Genomic DNA, 24,471 nt, shown 5'->3' with positions numbered 1-24,471 from the left:
TAGTAGATCTATACTCACCCAAAAATAGTATAAAAATATATGAAAGCTAGATATTTAGTTTCCTTCTAGAACCACATTATCAAATTTATAGAACTTAACTGATCATATAAAACACTAAATACCTCTGAACTAATAATTGAGCCATCAAATGCCTTCAATTAAACATATTTTAGAGTTATGTGCAAATTGATACTGGCTTGGTTGTAGAATATATAGTGGTACCTACCCAGACGAGCTTGCACAAAGTCTTATATTAAATTGCAAGAGAAGATGTTGATGCAAAAACATTGATAATTTTATTAACATGATTAAAATTAGATGATATCCTTAAGCGATCAACAGGATTAAAAAAAAAAAACAACAGATAATATATATATATATAAAACAAAAATTATCTGTATTGAATATGCATATTTTTTTCTAGTTAAATTTTGACTGTTTTGAGTTTTTGTATAGCAGTCTTCTCTCATTGACATTAAAGTTATAATTTTAATTTAAGTGTTAACACTTGCAGGCTTTACTTATTGTTTTCAATATTTCAACAACTATAAATTTTCCATACCAAAACCATAGTTATTAAATAATCAGTAACATACATATATATAATAATAATATTGAGTACTTGTTCTATTATATGAAATCAATATGTTTGTTTTTTAATTAATCAGAAGTCATTTTAATAAAAACATTTTTTAAGCATGTTATGTGCATCTAAAAATAAGTTAGTTTGGAAAATTTTGAAAGATAAAGGTTTTTTAATACTAAATAATTGCTATAATAGTTTTATTCATTCATTAATTAAGAGTATGTATTCCCATCAAGAATATTTTATTTCGATTGGCTTAATTCATGTAGTATGCATTATCTTTTATAAACGTAATAAATTGCATACACTACCGATTCGCTATATGCGTAACCGTGTTAAGTGAAAAATTACAGCAGTTTTCTTTAACTAAGCTAGAGATAAAAATACTTCGTTCAATTTGAGCGACTTTAAAGTGCGCTTAAAAAATGTGGACCGACAAGTGGCGATCTAGAAAACTGTGACGAATAATATCAATTCTATGACCTACCTTCATATCCGAAACGATTTGTTGATATAAGTTCCACAGGGGGGAACAATCCTTCTCTGTGGTCCCCTCCATTGTCTAAATAAACACAAACTGGACACAATAACACAAGAAACACGGTCAAGCACAGAAGTTCACATCGCACAATGCCCTGTACACACTATAATGATTATACGGTAACTGTTGCATTTTTGTTGTAATAACAATAATTAGCATGCACCCGTTTAAGTACTACCTACATTTCACTTTTTATCAAAGGCACTAGACAATGCTTAAAATATGGAATGTAATAAATCAATATTTATAAACAAAAATCCTCCATTGAAGCAAGACAAGGGAAGAAAAGACTTTGTTTTAATAAAACTTCACTTAAAGTAGCAGTAGTAAAATTACAATAAATAAAACCGAATCTAATTTATTCTTTTTCATTCAAAAAAAGCCATAAGAGACTCGTTTTAAAACATAAAACACGAACAATATTTTTCCTAACCCGCACTTCTGTTCAGTAACATCGGAGCGGCAAGCCGATAGACACAATCAGTTTGTTTGCAAAGAGTATTGCAGTTTGCTTGGCTCAATTTTGTAAAATGTTGCTATTCTTTATATTCTTATTCAAATGCTGCCATATACAATATTAAACCAACGACAAAAAATATATTACGAAACAATAAATTCAAATAACAAATGTAGATTTTTTATTAGTACACTTTCAACGAATGGAAATGGAAGTAATAAAAAAGGATGTGGTAAAAGCCTAAGTCCTAAGTCACTGCATAACTAAATTTTTGCATTTATTTAATTTTATAACTACCTTAAATCTACATACAGTACAAGCAGTAAACCATTAAATTTATGTTCCAATTTAGTTTCCAACGTCACAAATAACTTTACAAATAATCATTAATCATTATGTACCTATTAGTAATAATAGAGCGCATCATAAAATCATACATTTTAAATGCGTTATTTTTACAATGTTTTGCACCAAAGTGCTTATACAGTTCAACTTTAAATCCAATGTTACGTGCCAAATATTGGTAAACGGTCATCAACGCCCACATGTGTCAGCAATTCAAGGGTACAGCCAAGCCGCATCCTTGTGGCTAATACTGTTCTTAAGCCGAAGGACATTTTGTAGCTCTGACGGAACACAGAAGAGGGAGGATCATGCCAAAATTTTAATTTGAGATCAATAAATGAGCTCTGTTAATGCACGGTGCTGGATGTACTAAGTTCCATGTTATATGGATGAAGTTTTTCATCGTAGAGCGAAAGAAGAATGCCGAATGGTAACGTGGGTATTAAAACAAACATTTCCTTAGAGCCGTGAAAGAGCCGGTAGACTACCGAAGTCTCTATGAAGTTCTAACGGCTCCAACCCGTCAGTTACACTGGGATCATCGACGATTCGGACAGCAGATTCTTAGCAATTAATGCGCAAATTTTTGTCTATTTTCCTAATCAATTTCTTTTTACATTTTTCAAGAATTTTTATTTAAGGGAAAAAAAGAGATATTCGAAAAACCCTTTTTGGGTTTTATTCCTTGTTTATTGACGTGTCAAACAACATTTTTTTCACATGTTTTACGCCGCATGGTGGCCCTGGGAAAGCTCTCGTGTCAGGTGCTGTCATCTCCGCAGTTGTTCGCGGCACGCAGCAGAACTCGCTTCAACGTCGATTTGAATAAAAAATACCTAGTGTTTTCGTTAATAATAATATTTTGAATATAGGGTTTTGAAAATTTTTAAAAAATAGGCACGTCTTTGATATTAAAAAATGGTTTTTGAGCAACATTTCTTGTCGAAAATAGGGCCATAAATACAATTTGGACTTCTCAGGCCATCATTGAAAAAACCGCGATATCAGTTGCAATATTAATAATTTTTTTGCTTCCGGAATGTCACTTGGGGGTTATTGCCCTAACTGATTTATTGTAGCTTTCGTTATTTTATATTATTTCGTTTTGCCGCCCAAACTATGCTGCAACAAATCGTCCCTGCTCAAATTTTTGAAGATTGGCTGAATTGCCTCCAATATTTCCTGACGAAGAGGCGATTTATGGCTATATTCAGAAATATCACCATTTACAACCGCGCGCTGCCATGAACACCACGACTCGGCTCCTTCCGGTCAATTGTCATTTGTGGCTCACTGTCTGTGGATATTTTATGTTTGAAATTGCCGGCCTTATTGCATGCTTTATGCCTTATTGCCTTGAATAGCGAAGCCGTAATATGTGCTATTCGATATGCCCAGTAACGTTTTACAATTGCTGTCACTAATATACCTGGCGACCCTTAGGCCCAGTTGCGCGGGACCTCGAGCGTTGTGGACTGCTGCACCGCTCCACAAAATATTCATTATCTAATGTCCCTTAAATGAATGGTACTGGTATTTAAATTTATTGCCCACAGCATGTTTTATGATTTTTGAGGTAATTCATAATGGTAAAGGGTAACAAAGACAATTATTAAGTTGGATATGATAATTTAATAAAATATAAAGTATAACTAAAGATAGTGAAAGAAAAACACCGTGACTATATTACAACTACGTCAAGATTGTAGTTGCTTAAAAAATTTGAAACGAAAACTGAATAGTGGCAACACATTTTACAGTGTATTCTCTTGTTATATTATAGTTTGAGTTTGACATTTAGTTGTTATTTGCTATGTGAATCGTTATGAATTTGGAATCTGAGGTATCAGTTCAAATTACTTCATATAATTTGATATTTTTTAACATGCTATGAAGTTTTATTAAAACTTTTAAAATGTCTGCTGTTGTTAATAACAACGACGTCACACCAGGTTGTATATACAGGATATATCTTCAAAACTTTGTGTAAGTAAATATTTTGCGCGCCATTTCTAGAATTTTGATTTCATAATATTTTATGAACACAATGCTTTATTATTATTATTTTTTCTAACAGGACATATAAGGAGGTCGAATTATACCCAGGCACTTCATTAAATTTAATTATCGGTCCAAATGGAACAGGAAAATCAACCTTTCTTAATGCTATTATATTGGGACTCTGTGGAAAAACTAGCATTATTGGAAGAGCAGAAAAAGTAGGTTTATTTATCTATTTATTTTTCAAGTGCTTTATCAAGTTTATAACTTAGTCATAGATTATAGTGTAGCCTTGAAATAACTACCTAACTATTTTTCGTATTATATTAATAATTGATTGATAAATTCAAATCATTTGTTAGAAATACATTAATGAATAAAGCAAATTGGTCAAAACAATATTATATAGATGCTAATACAAGCATCTAAAGTCAACAACTTTGAGGCCAGATAAGTTATATATTATTGTAGTTAACTCACGTAACTTTGAATTTTAAATGTTGGAAAAGAGTAACTGCTAAGTTGCTTGCCCATTATTCGGTAGAATGTATATTCGGAATTGGTGGGAGCTTTACTTACTTAATATAGTTTTGTAAAATGATGATTCAAAAGTGTAGAATGGGACTGACATACCTGTGTAGGACAAAAGTCCCAAAATTAAATAAGAAAAAAAAAACTGTAAAAGCATACTTAAACAATTTATGTTTTGATTTTAATTTATTTTCATGTATTAAAATATGATCAAGGTATATATTTCAAGAAAATACAATATTTTTATGTGAAAATAAATAATCTTCCTATAGTTTGAACTTGCAATCCCAAAACTATTCTATTTAATTTTTAGTTAGTTATGTATACTTATATTAATGCAAATATTTTAAACATTCATCTAAGACAATCCTGATAACATTAAACATGTTTGTAGTTTGTCATAAATAGATGCCGAGCTCTGCCTTAGACCAGACAAATAGCTATGACCTACTATCTTGATTTCAGTTTTAGTTTTATTACATTATTATTTTTGGAACGAAAAACTGTTATGTCGCTGACACTAGATTGAAATTATCACATTAGTAAAACGCGTTATGCCTCCAATGAAAATTTTTCTTTCTTTTCTTTCTCCCTGTCTATTTGGAATATATTTGAATTATTTAAACTAATTTTTTCTTATTTTTTTAAATCACAGAAGTTTTTTTTATAACAATTTTGTCATTGTCATTTAATTATTCTCAAAAGTTAATTAATTTTATTGTGTCGGTTATTTATACATAATATATAGTTAAAGCAACTTCATTCCAACAGAGTATTCCACAAAAACATTTTCTTCTATTGCAGACATGCAAATGAACCTCTGATAGAAAGTGGCTATTACTACCCGTAGACATTGGTATTTTAATAAACATTAACAGTCTCTTACAAAGTCTAAGTATCATAGAATTTGGAACCAAATCACACAAAGCCTATCTGCTGCCTACTGTTACTGGACAAGTTTTTTCACCATTTTAATTCAGTATGACCTCTTTCGTCGTTATGAAAAATATATATTGATTTTTATATTTATGTAGGTTGCAGATTATATAAGGACTAATTGTGAGACTGCTACTATTGAACTAGAGCTATACCAGGAAAGAGGAAAGAAAAATGTCATTATTAAAAGGACTATAAATTTACAAGATATGTCAACGTGGAGCATTGACAATGTAGCCGTTAGTGAGAAACAGGTTCAGGAACTTATTGAAAAATTTAATATACAGGTATGTACATAAATAATGTAATTAATAATAATTGCTTTTTTGTTTACTAATATTATTATTTTAAAAATAGAATGGAATTGGTTTTTTTTTTAAATATGTCGAAACAAATTAATAAATACACGATAGGCCATAAAAAATGTTTTCTAAAACGAAAATAAAAGAGCAGACAATAATTTGTACATAGAAATTATCTATCTAAAAATTTTTGTTTTGTTTATTCAACATAAAAATAGTAATCCTTTGAGTAGTAACATTTAAGCAGCACCCGACTGTTGACCTTGAATATTCTATTTTCGATTATCATTACTTTTCTTGCATTTGTGATTCATAGATGTAAATTTTTGAAGTGAATATAAGATGTACGTGTAAGATGTAAATATAAAAAACAGTTTATTTAATTTTATCTTCAATAACAGTACCATGTAACCCTGAGAAAAGCGAGTTTTCTATTATGGCTTACGAATGTGTTGACTTAGAACTTTGGTATAATCAAATAATCACTTGGCGATTGGGCTTTGTGCTCGTCTGCACAGGTACCACTCATTCACCAAATATTCTACCGCCAAACAGCAATACTTAGTATTGTTGTATTTCGGTTAGAAGGGTGAGTGAGCCAGTAACTACAGGCAAAAGGGGCATAGCTTCTTAGTTCCCAAGGTTGGTGGCGCAATGGTGTGATGTAAGGAATTTTATTATTTCATATTGTGCCAATGTCTATGGGCAGGGATGACCTCTTACCACCAGGTGGTCCATTTGCCCGTCCGTCTACTAATTACGTATAAAAAAAATATCTAACTCTATTATTCAATATAGAAGCATTACGCTTATTGATAGTCAATTTAAACACTACCACCGGTTCGGAAAGGAAAATACCCCTACCTGAGAAGGACCGGCGAAAGAATCCCAGCGGGTTTTTTTATACGAGTTAATTATACACATAAAAAATTTATGACCATTAAATTCAGCAAAGATATTTAGAGCTGTTTTTTTTTTTGGTTATAACAGCACTAGCGTGGAAAATAAGTCTATAAATTTTAAAGTTACTTTGTTGGGTAAGAGCCGAGATGAGCCCAGTGGTTAGAAGGCGTGCATCTTAACCGATGATTGCGGTTTCAAACCCAGGCAAGCACCACTGAATTTTCATGTGCTTAATTTGTGTTTATAATTCATCTCGTGCTCGGCAGTGAAAATAAATATCGTGAGGAAACCTGCATGTGTCTAATTTCAATGAAATTCTGCCACATGTGTATTCACCAGCTCGCATTGGAGCAGCGTGGTGGAATATGCTCCAAACATTCTCTGCAAAGGGAGAGGACGCCTTAGCCCAGCAGTGGGAAATTTACAGGCCGTTAATGTTTGTCGAGTACCTTTATACCTACCTAATTTCAAGTTTGTATGTCAATACATTCAAATGTTATGTAATTTTTAAAGCGGTATCTACGGTCTCGTTGAAATGTTGTAGTACGGTAAATTCAACTGTCGGCTAGTTTCATTGATCTATTTTTTTCTAATCTGAGTAATAAAGACCTCGCCCGAAAGTACACACGAAAACGCCATTAACTTGATAAAATTAATTAACTAATTGCCATTTTTTATTAATGAATCTATAATGTAATACAAACATTTTATCACATTTATTTTATAGAATGACGCGTAGTTTTTAGATCTATAGTGTTATTATTATTAGTTTATCTCGTTTCGCCGATTTCATGTTTCGTTGTTAGAAAACGTTGGAAACATTTCCATAATCATGAAAGACCCGTATAATAATGTTATCACACTATATATGCTTAGCCAGGGTCGGATTTAGACGTCCCTCTGGCAATAAAGAACATCTATTATTATTTTCCAAATAAATTGAACGATTTTTTTCATTCGGGTAATTAAAGCAAATTTAATTCTTATTAATCTTTTATATCTTTGCTTTAATACTTAAAAAAAAAAAAATACCCTAGTTGTCGGTGAAATATCGAAAGGAGTAAAAACATTTGGTTATTCTAGTGCGATTCTGTAGAAATCACTTCGTATCTCACTCGTGGAATATTGACAACCGACTTACAGTGATACGCCATTTTGATACGTGTATCTTATAGTTTTAGTTATTATAGTCCATTTTGTATAGCACATTTTGACCTTTCAAGCTCGTTGTCTGCGGTGAGTTTCGAGTTTCTAGTAATAGAATAAATAGCCTAAGTGATCGATACGCCCATACTTTGCTAGTGCGTCGCCGCGCGCATCACGTGTTTATCTAGCTATTGGTCGAAAACCGACACTAATTATTATCATTAAAATGTGAGGAAAACTATTAATTTATTTATTTCGAGCGTTCTACTCTTATTTTTATTTTTTTATTGATAACACTGAGCTTGTCAATCGATGCCAAGCAAAAAATGCGTTATTTTGTTTAGATATGTTATAATATGTCAAATACTATTGATTTGCTAAGTTTAAAGGTTATCTTCATAAAATAAATTTATAGCTAACAAATGATATGTACTTATATGTATAAAAAAACCGCACACTTCATTTATCTAAGCTTAGCTAAAATGTTATCTTTTAAAAGTAATATTTACATGTCTTTTTTTAATGGTATTGAGATATTAAACGTTATTATAGTTAACTAGCTAAACCTGCGGTTTTACGTGCACGAAATTTTTAAAACATTACCTAGCACGCAAACCGTCATTCCCGATTTTAAGTCCTCGTGGGCTGAATTAAAAAAAAAAACTTATGTCCTTCCCTGTGATTCAAACGCTCTCCATACAAAATTTCATCTAAATCGGTTCAGCATTTTAAGCGTGAAGAGGTAATGGACAGTGATATTACTTACTCACTTAACATCTGGTGGCCCATATGCTCGTCCACCAACAAGACAAAAATATTGTCATTTTTGTTAGTTCCGTAATTCCTTACTGATATTATAGATGCAAAAATGAGATAGTCTGCTTACTTTCTCAACCAATCATCTCAAAAAAAAACGATTTTCACTAAAATTCGAGTTAGCGTAGTATAAATTGTTGGTGTCGATTTATTACCGTTTCCTTTTCAACAGGTGGATAACCTCTGCCAGCTTTTACCACAAGACAAAGTGCATGATTTTTCTAATCTAAATCCAAAAGAGCTCTTGAAGAGTACGCTATCAGCGGTTAAAGGAGAAGATAGCGTTAAAAAACTCGACAAATTGATCGAAACAAGCTTAGAACAAGAAAATTTGAAGAAAAGTGTAAACCAGACTGTAACGCAACTGAGTAATCTGAAGAGCGACAATGAAAGGTAAGATCACATGTTTAATTTTGCAGTCTACTAAATGAACCTGCTTTACCCCCGAGGAATGTATAAAGCACAAACGCCCAAACATCGTTTTACACCCTTACGGTTGGAGTTTCCCAAAATCCACTATGAGGATCGTTTCTGCCAAATTTTAGGTTTGTTGGTGCTATAATTTCTGATATTTCGTGATTAATCAGTGAGTGGTATTTCGCTTTTATATATATAGATTACAATCGAAAAAGTAGGATTTTTTTTTACCGTTTCTTTGATTTCAGTCTTTGTACAATTTTGTACACAATTATTTACAAATATTAACATTTTTAATATATATGTCGGAGAAGCAGGATGCCAAACAGTTGGGTTCGGGGATTGATCCGACATTTGTAAGACTATGTGGGCGTGCAATGGAGATATTCACAAAATAAAACGTATTTAATATCGTCTAACCACTGTATTCATTGATTCAATAATCGTACACCACAATAATATCAAAGGATTACAATAATGATTACAATAACATCTCGATTAAGAGCAAATGGGTTTGCAAGCAACCATCGCATTCGAGAAGCTTGTCAAAACATAACGACTCGCGTTGCCATGACACTTACAACTCCATTCGGGGTGACCCGCTCTTATAAGTAAATCAGCCATCAAACATTATTGCCAACTACTCGATTAATTAATTATCCAAATCAACAACCAAAGTAACCACGCTCCGATATATATATATTTATATATTTTTTTACGATATATCTAGGCGGACGAGCAAATGAGCCACCTGAGCCAATTGGTCACTACCACCCATAGACATGGGCTCTGTAAGAAACAACAATGAACCACCAACCTAAGATGTTATGAGTCTTGTGCCTGTAGTTACACTGGTTCACTCACCCTTCAAATAAGAAAATTATTTCGTCCGATAAGAAATTTGCCGACATTCAAAACACAATTTTTGAATCCGTAATGAATACCATTGTTTATTTTAGATCTCGAACCTAAGACGTTATGAGCCTTATTTATATTCAAGGTCAAAGTATTTCGTCTTTATTTCTTGTGATTCGAATAGCAAATGGAATTTTAGAAGTATGCTTAATGCGGAAGTCAACCATTTTTGAGGTGAAATAAGATCGTTTTCCGTGTCGCATTTTTAAATTTGGACCGATAATTATTGTTTTAATATTGATAAGTAAACTATGTAAGTACGTTTTTATAAATCAGAAGAAAAAATAAGATTTAGATTGATGTTTTTTTTTTAAATAAATTTTTGAAGTTGCATTTTTGACTTATTTAAAAAAAGAACTCGATAACTCAAAAATGGTTCACTCTTGCATTAAGCATATAGGGGTCAAAATGATCGCAAATAATCACCCCTATTATCTCCTAACGGGAAATCGTCGAATTACCAATGACCCTGTATAAAGTAACCTTTTCACTCGTATTATAAAAAAAAACATATATTAAGCGAGAATGAGTTGCTTCTCAATATATATATATACTATACTGTTATATATGTACGGAAAAAAATATTATAGCATTGGTACAAGGAACAAAGACAAACTTGTTACTCGATTGCATAGTCAATAACTCTTTTGTAGGGCAATATATACGACACTACAACAGGCATTTTGAATGCATTCAAAATGCCTTTGTAGCCAAATTAAAAAATATATATTAAAGAACGCCTGTGTGCGAAAGGTGAGTTTATGGTTGATACACCTTGGGAATGAAACGATCGCCTCCTGGCTATTTCTTTTCAAATTGAATATATGTAAATAAAAAAAAAATACAAAAACACATAATAGTCCCGCTGAGTTTCTTTCACGGTTCGGTTAAGTTCAGGGCACTTTCTTTTCCGAACCGGTGGTAGTGTTTAATCTGACAACCAATAAGTAAGTGTAATGCTTTGAATAAAGGAATTTAATTCGATTTGAACCCATGATATCACATGAAATATGAAAATCTAAGGTTTGTTTAGTACTCTACCATTCAACTTCAGTTCTACCTATTAGATAGCTTAAAATGTCACACATATTTCGCGATACTTAATTTAGGGGATACTTTTTCACTATGCAAGCCCCCGGTGTTGCAGATGCCCGTGGGCGGTGGAAATCACTTTCCATCAGCCTCCTGCCCGTTGGCCACAAAAAGAATAAAAAAAAATGATTTCACTATAGCTAAAGTAGAGTTTTGAAAGTATTTATATAATCATGCATGTGCGTATCGCAAAACATATCCGACCGGCCAATAATCTGAGGACCTTTTGGTGTCTCCGTCACACACAGCCGTTGCATAACAAATCTATCTCTCTTCTGGAGTACGTCGTCAAAAATTTAATTATAAAAGGATACTATGTGGCTTATAAACTTTTGACATCACACCTATTGCTTATTATTTATTTATATACTTTAAAAAAAAAACTCCATACTGGTACTGTCACCCACACAGAAGTCACTGGAAATCATTTAAGAGATCTTCTGGCTTCGATATTATGATGTTTATTTTCTATTTATTTTTATTTTGTTTCTTTATATGCAACCGCTGCTACGTTATTGGAATTATCATCGCCATCCCTTTCTCTTTCTCTCTATCTCTTTCTACTCAATAGGGTTTTAAATGTTATTCTTTAAATCTATTTTTTGTTAGTGTTAATTCACATATAATTAGTAATAGCAATTTTATTTCTTGCCTTTGACTTATTCTCCAACGCTGTTTACTTATTTCACTATCATTTAATATATAATATATAGTGACGTATAGTGATATGTCTATCGTTTAATATGCAACTTCGTTTCAACCGGGTGACCGGACCGGATTTTCTGTTAAAGGTTTTTTTTTTTTTTTTTATATGGAATTGTTTGTTTACAGGTTAAGGGCAAAAGTTGAGGTGATGAAAAAGAGAAACGAATTCGAAGATAAAATACAAATTTGCGAACGGAAAAAAATGTGGTTGGAAAGTAGAGAACTGAAGGAGCAGGTCAGCCACCATGAGTCTGAAAACAAAAAGGCTATTGCTGAACTTAAAAGATGCGAGAATAAATTAAAACCGATTCAGAATAGTCTGGAGAATGATAAAAGATCCATTACTGTGATGGAACAGCAGAAACTAGCAACGGTTAGTTTGTTGTTATTTTTTTTAGTTTTATCAAATGTTGTTATGATTTGGATATTTGATAAGTTAATTAGGTAATTTTTTTTCCGATATTAACTGAAAAACAATATTCGAACTAAAATATACTATAACAAGTACCAGAAGTAGCCATCAGTTCGGAATGTTGATTCTGCTGAGAAGAAACTCAGTAGTTATTTTTTTCTATTAAACTATATAAGTTAAATTTATTATATAAAAATTCTGCATGGTAATTACGAATGCTAACTGTTTTTTTTATCATCAATGTAATATTTCATCTGAGTAATATAGACGCCTTGTTAACTAATGTATTTTAACACAATTTTTAAATTTAGTCATTGGCAAAGTTTGTAGTTGAGAACTTATTATTATTACTTTTTAAAGTTTTATCAGAAAATCTACACATAGCAACAATGTCTGGTGGTACCTAGCCAGACAGCCTCGCAGAAAGCTACCACTGAGTAGGTTCAACATATATTTCCTTTCAGGTCAGAGAAATCGAAAACTTAAAGGAGTTAATCAAGAAAACAATAGAAACGCTGCAATCTGAGGAGCACGTTATAAGAGATGCCCAGTTATTGTACCAGGAAAATATTGAGAGGCAGAGTAATAAGGAACACGAACTGAGCGAAGCAAAAGCGAAACTCGAGATGTTGATTAATAATAAACAGACCTTGGAATCGAGAATGGGAATGGGTACGATATATTTATTTATTATTCTTTATTAACTGTCTGCTTAGCTCGCATCATGAAAATGTAGATCTTGGACGGACCAATATATGGGTTTTTAGCATTAGCAGCCTGTAAATTTTTCCCACTGCTGGGCTAAAGGTCTCCTCTCCCTTTGAGGAGAAGGTTTGGACCATATTCCACCACGCTGCTACAATGCGGCTTGGCGGAATACACATGTGGCACAATTTCGTTGAAATTAGACACATGCTAGTTTCCTTACGATGTTTTCCTTCACCGCCAAGCACGAGATGAATCATAAACACAAATTAAGCACATGAAAATTCAGTAGTGCCCGCCTGGGTTTGAACCCGAAATCATCGGTTAAGATGCACGCGTGCTAACCACTGGGCCATCTCGGCTCTAATAATATGGGTCTAATAATATATGGGTGTTTCATTCAATGTATCTTAAATTAGGATTTGTAAGTTGTCAATCCATTGTTCTTGGACTTGATATCTCTCCAGGAGTGTGGGATTGCCGTCCCATCGGTTTATGGGAGTGTAGGAATACTTGTGGGCTATTTTCTTAAAAGTTGAAATATATATCTATATATAATATATTCTTAAATTGTAAAGAATGAATAGTATGTTTTTTGTTGTGCTCATGCGGATAATATTTATTGATTTTTTTCTTCACTTTGATAATCAATCCAATCAAGCAGAAAGCCAAACATCAGTAATCAGTATTGTTGTCTCCCAGTATGAAGGGTGAGTGAGCAAGTGTAACTAGAAAAACAAGAGATATAACATCTTAGTTTCCAGGGTTGGTGATACATTGGTGATACAATGGCGAATGAATTTAAGAAATGGTTATTATTCTTACAGCGGCAACATCTATAGGCGATGGTGACCACTATGGGCCGCCTGCCTAACAATTTTATAAAAAAAAAAAAAAATTAAATGGAATTCGAAATTTGATTGCCAGCAATAATCAACGTTGACAGGAGTTTGAACGGAAGTCAATCTCCTACACAACAGTAATGATGTTTGTAAATTACTTAGATGATATAAAAAAATCGGAATTATCGTTTCAGAAAGTGACTTACAAGCGGAGCTGCAGCAGCTGAAACAGTCAATAGGCAAAACTACTGCCACATACGATATCGCCAAGAAGAAAAAACAACAAATCGAATATGAGTTGTTGCATACGATCGAGTCACAGATTAAATCTTGTACCAAAAGGTATTCAATATAAATAATGCAAAAATATTAAATAATGATAATTATCTATTTTATGAGAACGGAAGGCAGGTCAAATTGAACTCTTCCTTGCATTGTCTATGGGGGATGACCACTTGCCATCAGTTGAACCATTTGATGGTCGACTTCATAAAATAAATGGCAAACAAAATGTATGTCACTGCCGAATTTGCAGCTCACTTGTCTCAATATTTCGCTTAACAGACAAAGGTTTCCTGTACCCCAAATTATAAGCGTTATAAATTAGATTTATTACTTAAACTAATTTTAATTTTCAACATTCAACTAAAATCCAAGAGTTCTATTAAAAAAAAGACCTTTTATATATAGATTGGAAATTAAATAATTATTTCAGATTAAACACGCTCCGAGATGTTAACAATGAACGTTTACGCACATTGGAAAGATACCACAAGGACACATATAAGGCTGTTGAATGGTTAAGAGAAAATGGCCATTTATTTAAACATCCTGTATATGAACCGATGATGTTACTGGTGAGTTCATGAGCTCAAACGGTAAATTATATCTAACTACTAAACTCATACTAAATAGGTTTATACTTCAGACTCGACTCAACACAACTGGATATTTGTTACTTTAAAGAAAAAAAATCAAAAGATATAAATATAAATTTATATGAATATATACATTTATATATATATTTGTTTAGCTATACTTGTGGACTATGAATGTGTTCAAGTATTTAATTTTTATTGTATTATCATATTTAAGTACTTATCAGAGAAATCATGACTAGTATCACCAGTCAAGTGTACAGTCTTTGAAAAAGTGCTTCTGTTATCGGTAATCAGGACACGTTAATCAGCTCGTTCAATTTAATATAATCACTTGCATTTTTTAAGTAACGTGTTCCGAGTTTGCCCAAAATAAAATTTAAATATATAAGCACCTTCGAACTGAGACTTACATACCGGTAAAATACAGTAACGTTATCTTTGCAAATGCGAGATAACGTTTCGTTCTAGAGAAACGATATATAATAACTATATTATGCAAAGCTTAGTATGTATAAAACGTTATAATTACGTTACGATAAGTTTGTAAATTTTAATTTAAACTTTATTACGTTGCCAATTCTCATCTCGAATTCTCCAAGCGAGTTATCTATTAGACCGATCGCATCCCATCATAGTCGCGCGGATTCGCGCGCTTTTGCGAATGAATAGGTTTGACAACGTCGCGTATCTATCGTTATATTTCGTTAAATTAACGGTATTCTGCTGTCACAATTTCGTTTCGATACTCGTGAGACGTCATGCTAAAGATAGAAAACGATACGTCGCTCCGAATTCCGTTATGGATAACGTATTAATTTTACCTACGGATTACATTTAGGCATCGAACGAAGTACAAACGCAATCGCCCCCCCCAGATAAACTTCACGGAGCCGAAGTTCGCGCGGTACCTGGAGGCGACGGTGCCGATGCGCGACCTGGTGGCGTTCACGTTCGAGTGCAAGGACGACATGAACCGCTTCCTGCTGGCGACGCGGCGCGAGCTGGGCCTGCGCGCCGTCAACGCCGTGTGCAGCCGCGCCGCGCCGCCGCCCGCGCCGCGCGCGCCGCCGCCCGCGCACCTCGGCTTCCGCTGCTACCTGGCGCAGGCGCTGCGCGCGCCGCCCGCGCTGCTGCGCTACCTGTGCGCCGGCTACGGCCTGCACCGCATCCCCGTGGGCGACCGCCACACCTACGAGAACGCCCACCGCGTGCCGCCGCACATCACCTGCTTCTTCACCGGTGCGTGCCGTCGCCGTTAAATTATCGAATGTGGGGTACATTGAGCGACGTACGAAAACGTTTTTGTACGTGTCGACTTTAAAACCGTTTCATTTCTCTATAATACTTGTCGCGCGGCTTCGCTTGCGTTTTCCCTGATGGCTTTTCTTGGCTGTCCTTCCCCGGGGTTCGAGCTTGCTTCGTACCGAATTTCATCATATCGGTTCAGTGGCTTGGCCGCGAAAGAGCGAGCGAGACAAAAATAAGGAGTTACTGTCGCATTTACAATATTAGTGCATATGTAAGATAACGACGACGAGTAGTGAGTGAGTGAGTCGCCCCGCAGAGAACCACAAGTTCACGGTGCGCACGTCGGCCTACAGCCGCGAGGTGTCGAGCTCCACGTTCGAGCTGCGGCCCGCGCGCCTGCTCGCCAACACGCTCGACGTGGACCAGATCAACGCGCTCGAGGCCGAGTGAGTACCCGCGGACCGCGTGTGCCCGCGCGTGCGTGCGCGTGCGTGCGCGTGTGTATGTTAGCTCGCGTGCGTGTGCGTGGGCATGTCATGTACGAATTTATTTTGTGAATGAAATTGAATGATAGTCTGTTAAGTTACTCATTATTTTACCGAATTGATCATCAATTTATTAAATTACGTAATTACTTTTCATTACACACTGTAGTAAACCGTGTGTTATGTGTGTATATGTATACGCTAGGGATCGCTTTGGCTCGTTACAGTACTGCAGACTGTCTGGATTTTTGAATATGTCATAATTTTCTATATTACAGGCTAGTAAAACTTGAAAAGTTGAAAAAGGAGAAGGAAAGTCAGTTGAGTAACGTACAAAGTCAACTGACAACCCTTGAAGCGCAAGAGAAAGAAATCAACACGGCGAAAATCGATATCGATAATATTATTGGAAAGGTAATCTATTTTTATGTTTTGACTGAGATATCATAATTTTGTTCAAATGTATAAGGCAATGTTTTTATATGTATGTTTTAACAAATATAAATTGTTTTTATATGTTACCGCGCCGTGATGGCCCAGTTGCTTACAATACATGAATCTTAATCGGTGACTCTTGAGTTCATAACCAGGGGCAATCACCACTGAATTCATGGGCTTAATTTGCATTTATAATTCATCTCGTGTTCGGCGGTGAAGGAAAAGGAACCTGCACGTGACGGACGAAAATCTGCTACGTGTGACATTCAAATCACATCGGAGCAGCGTGGTGGAGTGTGCTCCGAACCTTCTGAAGAGGGAGAGGAGGCCTTTTCCCAGCAATGGGACTTAACGAGCTTTACTATTTTTGCAAATACAGATGGTCAATTTATCGGCGTTGATACGTCTCCAAGAAAGGAAAACGAATGACATAGCCAATGAAAGAGCTGTAAATACTGACCATGAAAGGGCGCTCTGCAAGGCGAAGCAAAAAGAAGCTGTTTTGAAACAGTGCAGACTACACGATGAGTTACTAAAAATTTTCAAGAAACTACATCAGACGGTTTTAAAAAGGAAACTCATCACGGTAATATACTATTATTTTAATGTTTTTTGTTCAGGAACGGAAATTTCGAGATTTCTTTTATATAAAAGGTAGGCGGACTGTCAAACGGACCAACTGATGGTAAGTGGTCAGCACCGCCCATAAACATTCCTTACAAATAATAACCATTATTTACATTACACTAATGGCCTAACAACCTTGGGAACTGAGTTGTTATGTCCCTTTTGCTGGTATTTACACTCACTCACCCTTCAAACGAGGACAACAATACTAAGAATTACTGTTTGGTGGTAGAATAATGTAAGTATGTGTGGGTCTATTTCAATGAATATTCAAAATTTTTTGAACTATTAAATCATTAAAAATTACGTATTATTAACATGAAAATTTTTGGAGAATTGTGTAGTGCCTCATAAAAGTCGACTTCGTTGATTCGTTGCGAGAAAGAAATAAATTTCGGTTAGCGGTCGGACGGCAACAGTACCACTCTTTTTATTAGAAGCCAGATAATAACGACATATTCAAATATGTTTTGTTTTTTCAGATAAGATTAGAAAAGACGAGAGGAAATATAAATGAGTATAAATCTAAACTCAGAAAGTCTGAAGGTGAACTTACAGAAAATAAGGTAAACTCAAACAATTACTCATTATCATACAATCATAATTTTTGTGTACATGTATTGAATAAAGGTTTCTGTCATTAACGGAAATGCACGTAGTATTTTATATAAATATATAGATATATAGATAGAAATATATAAATATATAGATAGTAAATATATTTCTGCATCTGACGCAACTCAATGACTAATCTATACTAAGATGTATGTACACTCCCATTTTTATACATCGTGACAGAATCTCTGTATCAGTTGTAATGAAATTAACATTAAGATAGCCCTAGAGGTTACTTTTTCAAGAATGACGACAAAAGAGATTCTATATTGTCGGAGTAATAACTAATAAAACAAAAAAAAAAAACAAAAATCAAAATATACTTTATTCAAGTAGGCTTTTACAAGCACTTTTGAATAGTCATTAAACAAACTATTTAAAGTAAAGCTACCACCGGTTCGGAAGGTAGATTCTACCTAGAAGAACCGGCAAGTAACAGGCAAGCCAGTAGTTACTCTTTTTCAATATCTAAAAATACAGTCATGTTAGTTAAATATAATTATATATGTATGTTATATATCCTGCTTGGAAGTCAACAAGCATTAACTCCACGCTCCACAATAAATCAGTGATTGGAAATATGATTAAAAAATTAGTTTGCTTAACATTAATGTAGATATTTTTACCCATAGTCATATTATATATGTTTAAATCGTTTTCCAGGAGCTAGTAGAGAGCAAAGAGAGGCAGATAAAGCAATTGAATTTGAAAATAAACGAGATTTTAACGAAATTAAAGAGCATTTGTAATAATAAACTGCCCAACGATCGTGACTTCCCGTATACTGAACAGTTTAAAGCCCTGCCGTCGAAATTGAGCCAGTTGCAGGAGCACCGCTCGGAGCTTGAGACGAGAATGAACGCTATCAACCCAGGAGATGCACAGGTCGCTTCATTTATAAAACTATAACACTTTTCTTGGTGTCTCATATGAGGACTTTAATCTCATATTAGATTAACGTTTAATTTAGACAGACACGTCAGCAAATAGCACACCTGGTAAGTGGTCACCTTCGCATGTAGACACTTGCAGTGCAAAAATTTAAAATAGGCATTCCTTAGACTTGTCAATCGTATGGAATAGGTAAATCTAAGGTTTGTTTATCTTTACTCTTCTCTTGCCTTGCCTCTTGGAATGTAGTACGGAAAAAGCAGTTACTGGGTTGTACACCACAAACGAGCTGCATCAAATTTACTTGCTCATTTAATTAGTTATAGTACATATGCCATTAAGTAAATTATACACGGGTATACCAGTCGTAATATGTCAAATTTTTTTTTAAATATTATTTTTCGTTTTTATGGCATAGGTAGATGGACGGTAGGTAGCAAGTGCGCTACCCGATAGCAAGTGGTCAACAACGCCCATAGACATTGACACTGTCAGAAACATTAACCATTCCTTTCATTGCTCATGGGCCACCAAGCGGGAACTAAGAAGTTATGTCCCTTGTGCCTGTAGTTACATTGGCTCACTCACCCTTCAAACCGGAACACAACAATGAGTACTGCTTTTTTTCGGTAAAATATCTGATGAGTGGGATATCCAGATGTCCTACCCAGACGGACTTGCACGAAGCCCTACCACCAATTAAACACCCTATTTAGTTATTATTATTAATAATAATAATGCTGAGGTGCAGAAATTATAGTTCCTAATGTACCGACAATATATTCTAAATACTAATTAATAACTAATTTTAGGCTATCAAAGAATATGAAGCGAAAGAAAGAGAAATAGCTAAATTAGAAAATCTAGAAACGAATTCAAATAACCAAATCATCAAGTTGCAGAACAAAATAAATCAAATGAAGTAAGTTTAAGCTGATAAGCTCCTGTACTTTAAGCTATGTTTGTTATGATGGGATTGTGACGTCACAGTGTGACGTCACAGTGTGTATATGAAAATATTTAATAATATGGAATACAGTATCATCGCTCATATTTTGATCGAGTCGAGATGGCCCAGTGGTTAGAACGCGTGCATCTTAACCGATGATTTCGGGTTCAAACCCAGGCAGGCACCACTGAAATTTCATGTGCTTAATTTGTGTTTATAATTCATCTCGTGCTCGGCGGTGAAGGAAAATATCGTGAGGAAACCTGCATGTGTCTAATTTCAACGAAATTCTGCCACATGTATATTCCGCCAACCCGCATTGGAGCAGCGTGGTGGAATATGCTCCAAACCTTCCCCTCAAAGGGAGAGGAGGTCTTTATCCCAGCATTTACGGGCTGCTAATGCTAATGCTCATATTTTCTAAATGAAATAACAATATTTTATTTATTTCATTTCAGGAGACAATGGCTGACGGATGTCGAAGAATTGGTAAATAATATTAACATCAACTTCAGGGAAATGTTTAGAAGAGTAGATTGTGCCGGCGAAGTGAAACTTGAGAAGGGCGAAAAGGAAGTGAGTGAATCGTTTAGGACTCTTATCTCAGTGGTAGATTTTGTAATGTTAACATGGCATTAACATTGGCGCTGTCAGAAATATTAACCACCCTTGAGCCTGTTGTTACACTGGCTCACTCACCCTGTAAAACGCAACCCACTGGAGCACAGAAATCTAAGTATTGACGTTTGGGGGTAGAATATCTGTTGAGTGGGTGACACCTACCTAAATGAGCGTTCACAGAACTCTACTACCAAAATTTTGACTTATTGATATTTTTATTAAACGCGAAATGTAATTTATTCCGGCCATATACAAACTATCCAAATGAAATAATAAAATTAATTGACAATATGTTACTGCCTACTTCGGACGGAGCCCACGGTCCGCGGTCTCGTCTCGGGCCCTCGCCTATCGATAGCATGTCCCACAGGACGACTTCGGCGCGTACGGCATCGGCATCTGGGTGAAGTTCCGCGAGAGGGAGGAGATGATGCAGCTGTCGCGTCACACGCAGTCGGGCGGCGAGCGCGCCCTCACCACGGCGCTCTACCTGCTGGCGCTGCAGAGCCTCGTCGCCGTGCCCTTCCGGTGAGCCCGCACCCACACCGTCTTAGGTACTCCTGCAGTCTACCGCTACGAGTTCGCCGTCTACCTTTTTTCTCATATCTATTAACCCTTTCTGTATCCTCTCAGTCGGTGTCACAAAACATTTCTTCTTGCAGATGCGTAGATGAAATCAATCAAGGTATGGACACCGTGAACGAACGCAAAATGATACAACTGCTGGTCAGAGAAACGACAGATCTACAAAACTCACAGTACTTCATGCTAACACCGAAGGTAACTATTACCTACCCTTCCGACTTCACGCCAATTGAATCACGCGCTAATAATTAAACTATTAATTAATATCTCCACGTGATAACCAACTCAGATATCAATTTTTCATTACGTTCTCTAATCATAGTGTTAAACTAGCAAGTTATTTTATTTTTAATAAAAACAGTTAAGTTATGTTTTTTAAAACATGTCTCTATGTATGCTTAGATATTTAAAATTGTTTTTTTTTTTTTAATAGATAGAATTATTCAAGAGGAAAGTTTATATAGTTTATATTTATAGAACATACATAATATATTAGAGAAACATTGATAGTTTTGATAATAAATGAGCACTTAATTATCGGTACTTCGACAAGATGCCACAGTGAGCTGTTAGCGTTTTAGGAGGCAGTGTTAGTTTAATTAAAACCTTTTCTTATTTTTGATCAAGCTATTTGCATTAGCATTAGTAGCCTGTAAATTTTCCCACTGCTGGGATAAAGGTCTCCTCTCCCTTTGAGGAGAAGGTTTGGAGCATATTCCACCACGCTGCTCCAATGCGGGTTGACGGAATACACATGTGGCAGAATTTCGTTGAAATTAGACACATGCAGGTTTCCTCACGATGTTTTCCTTCACCGCCGAGCACGAGATGAATTATAAACACAAATTAAGCACATGAAAATTCAGTGGTGCCTGCCTGGGTTTGAACCCGAAATCATCGGTTAAGATGCACGCGTTCTAACCACTGGGCCATATCGGCTCAAGTCTCGGTCAAGCTATTTGATCGAATTTAATTTTGCAGCGTTAAATTGGTACAAACATTTGAGTCATTCTGCCCAATTGATCATTCTATACTCTGTTCCAACCATAAGAGGAAAAAAGCCAAATAAATAATATTTGACAGCAAATTGACCCGATATCATTGGTTTCGATAGCTTGATTAATCTATGATATTCACTGTGGGTTTGCGAAAAAATGGCCTTTTGAACGTCGATGAAACTTGAAAGTAAAATTAAAGTGGAAATAAGTAGTTAAGTGTGATAGTAGTGCACGATATAGCTGAGTTAATAGCAAATCGCATGAAGTACGTAAATCTAATGTTTGTTGGTCTTTTTCCTACATCCATTGGAATAGGATGCTTTATATACATAAACTGCAGTAGTAAGGCCAAAATAATAAGTATTATCGTTTCCTCATATGTCTCTTGTGAATCCTACGTTCTCAATCTACCGTTTTAAATGTCCATATATTTTTGTAACTTTTTGCTTCCAATACAAAAAAATCTCTACATACGAAAATAAGAAACGAATTAATCTTTTAATTTATTATTGTTCCAGTTGCTACCAAACCTCGAGTACAACGAACACATAATGGTTCATACGATCATGAACGGGAAGGAGATCATGAATTACAAGGATTGGAATTATTCTTCGTTCCTGAAGAAAGCGCGATCTAATCGTTTACTTACGAAATAGTTTTATTTATAAAGTCGATACATATATTATAATCACACTGTTATTGTGTTATAATTCGTTTCGAGTTGTTTGATAATTGATATGTTATTGAAATATGAAGCTTTGGAATTGTTATATTTAGTTACGTTAGTTTTATATTAGGTTTTGTATTAACAATAGTCCGTCTCAGTGATAATTTAATCAAGCATTTATTATATTTTATGTAAATTGTTCGAGCAAAACCATTTCTGTGCTAATTAATGTCTATAAAATGGTTCGTCAGAATTTTTCACTACGGTTATAATACTTATAATATTAACTCTGCACATGTTATTGTTAGACAGTGTAAATGTATAAATTCCAAAGATAGAATATTTTGTTTTTAATATACAAATAAGTTTTTAGTAAATAAGTAACGGCTGTTTTGAATGAACATTATGTTACCAATATGATAATTCGTAATATTTCGTGCCATCCGTATTGTTTTATGTAAAGTACCCGACACACGATCTCGCTTCGTTCACTCGGTGTACTTTGGTCCTGTACTTAGATATAGGAGTATTTGTATTTTTGAAAAACTAATAAGCGCTACAATCGTACGTCCGTCTAGCTAGGGTACCGGATTGGAGGGGGAGGGGGGGCGCTCGGTAGTATCAAGTATGGCTTGTCAGTCGTGCTTCACATGGTGAAGTTGCGTATTTTTATAATTCACATATACTTATTGACTATTTGTATTGATGTTAAATTACATGTGTAATCTTGGACGTAACGTGTCGCAGGTACGATTCTCGTTCTGACATTTATGTATATAAATATTCGTCCCAGACTTGTCGTCCTCCGTGTGTCTATAATCATCTTTGAATTTAAAATAGTTTCGTTTAGTGTATAAATATTTTTATCGCAATCTTGTGCGATATTTGTTATTTACAAGTGACTAGTTGCGTCGCGAAAATGGGTGACGTAGGCGATGGTGACGTCAGTGGCAGTCTGTCCGGATAGGCACTGCTGTATTTTAAACGTATTTAACATATGTTCTGAAATAGTGATCGTTCAAGCTCATTAGTTAATTTAATAATGTTACGACCTTGACTTGACCTATATATATATGACCTATATATATAGGGGACCTAGTTGGGGCCCCTTGAATCCACTGGGCCCTGGGCTGAAGCCCAAATCTACCATTTGGCTTCATATGGTAGATTCGGCCCTGCCTCTGTGCGTTCCTAAGTCAATTGTAATAAAACTTTGATGAGTTGTTCTACACAGACACGAGGTCCAAAAAATACAGTCATTTTTATTTGTATGTTCGTTCAATATGAACCTTTTTAACGGGTAGATAATTTCAAGCTAATTTTAATCTGAATGGTCATTGGTCGTTTGCAACCGATATTAATAGCTCTTCGTTATATAAAGAGTAAATATTTTTAGTGTATTGGAACAAAAATAGTATAGAGAAAATAAAAAACATGTCTTATTACTGAAATTTAAATTAAACATCATAAGTAACTATTAAGGTTACCTATAAAATACATCAGTTTGCGATGTTAGCATCGAAAGAATTTCACTGTTACCCCCCTTTAGTAACCCAGTGGGGGTTAACGTACTACACTCCAAGTACAAGTTTAATACTTACGAATATTGATACTTAGAGTATTCGTATATAGATTATCCCAGTGAAAGCCTCGTATAAATATATATGGGTTGTGTGGCTTCTCATAAATTGCACTCGTATAAATATACGAGAGAAAAAAGATTTTCTCTTCTGCAGTCAAGAAAGCAGTGTTAAAGGAATGTATGGAGTGGACTTACGTTTTTAAATTTGAGTTGTTTGAGGCTTACGGAGTCA

General features: G+C 34.8%; 2 protein-coding genes across 4 annotated transcripts in view; one reads left to right on the top strand and one right to left on the bottom strand.

Moving 5' to 3' along the window:
• LOC125072548 overlaps positions 1–1,598 on the bottom strand; it is a 201,507-nt gene extending 199,909 nt beyond the window's left edge. For all 3 annotated transcript variants that reach the window (XM_047683164.1, XM_047683166.1, XM_047683165.1), the window contains exon 1: positions 1,074–1,598. In XM_047683164.1, the coding sequence (XP_047539120.1) occupies positions 1,074–1,145 (72 nt within the window). In that variant the 5' untranslated portion in view covers positions 1,146–1,598. The remainder of the gene's footprint in view (positions 1–1,073) is intronic.
• Positions 1,599–3,750: 2,152 nt separating this feature from the next.
• On the top strand, positions 3,751–23,759 carry LOC125072700 (structural maintenance of chromosomes protein 5). The gene is made up of 19 exons (XM_047683371.1): positions 3,751–3,915; positions 4,007–4,148; positions 5,496–5,684; positions 8,737–8,957; positions 11,820–12,066; positions 12,570–12,777; positions 13,847–13,994; positions 14,368–14,509; positions 15,409–15,772; positions 16,098–16,227; positions 16,545–16,680; positions 17,084–17,290; positions 17,814–17,897; positions 18,610–18,831; positions 19,650–19,759; positions 20,245–20,362; positions 20,778–20,935; positions 21,070–21,187; positions 22,509–23,759. The coding sequence occupies exons 1-19, from the start codon at positions 3,845–3,847 to the stop codon at positions 22,644–22,646; spliced, it is 3,153 nt and encodes a 1,050-aa protein (XP_047539327.1). The 5' UTR covers positions 3,751–3,844; the 3' UTR covers positions 22,647–23,759.
• The last annotated feature ends 712 nt before the right edge of the window (positions 23,760–24,471 follow it).

This window comes from Vanessa atalanta, chromosome 22 (assembly GCF_905147765.1).
Source record: "Vanessa atalanta chromosome 22, ilVanAtal1.2, whole genome shotgun sequence".
In the NCBI taxonomy this organism is placed as follows: Eukaryota; Metazoa; Arthropoda; class Insecta; order Lepidoptera; family Nymphalidae; genus Vanessa; species Vanessa atalanta.
Note: the sequence above shows the minus strand (reverse complement) of the source record. Positions and strands in the feature narration are given on the sequence as shown.

Coding starts and splice junctions, on each gene's coding strand:
- LOC125072700 (XM_047683371.1), top strand. CDS start 3,845: ATGTCTGCTGTTGTTAATAACAACGACGTCACACCAGGTTGTATATAC. Junction 14,510..15,408: donor ATGAACCGATGATGTTACTG/GTGAGTTCATGA, acceptor CGCCCCCCCCAG/ATAAACTTCACGGAGCCGAA. Junction 21,188..22,508: donor ACTTCATGCTAACACCGAAG/GTAACTATTACC, acceptor TTATTGTTCCAG/TTGCTACCAAACCTCGAGTA.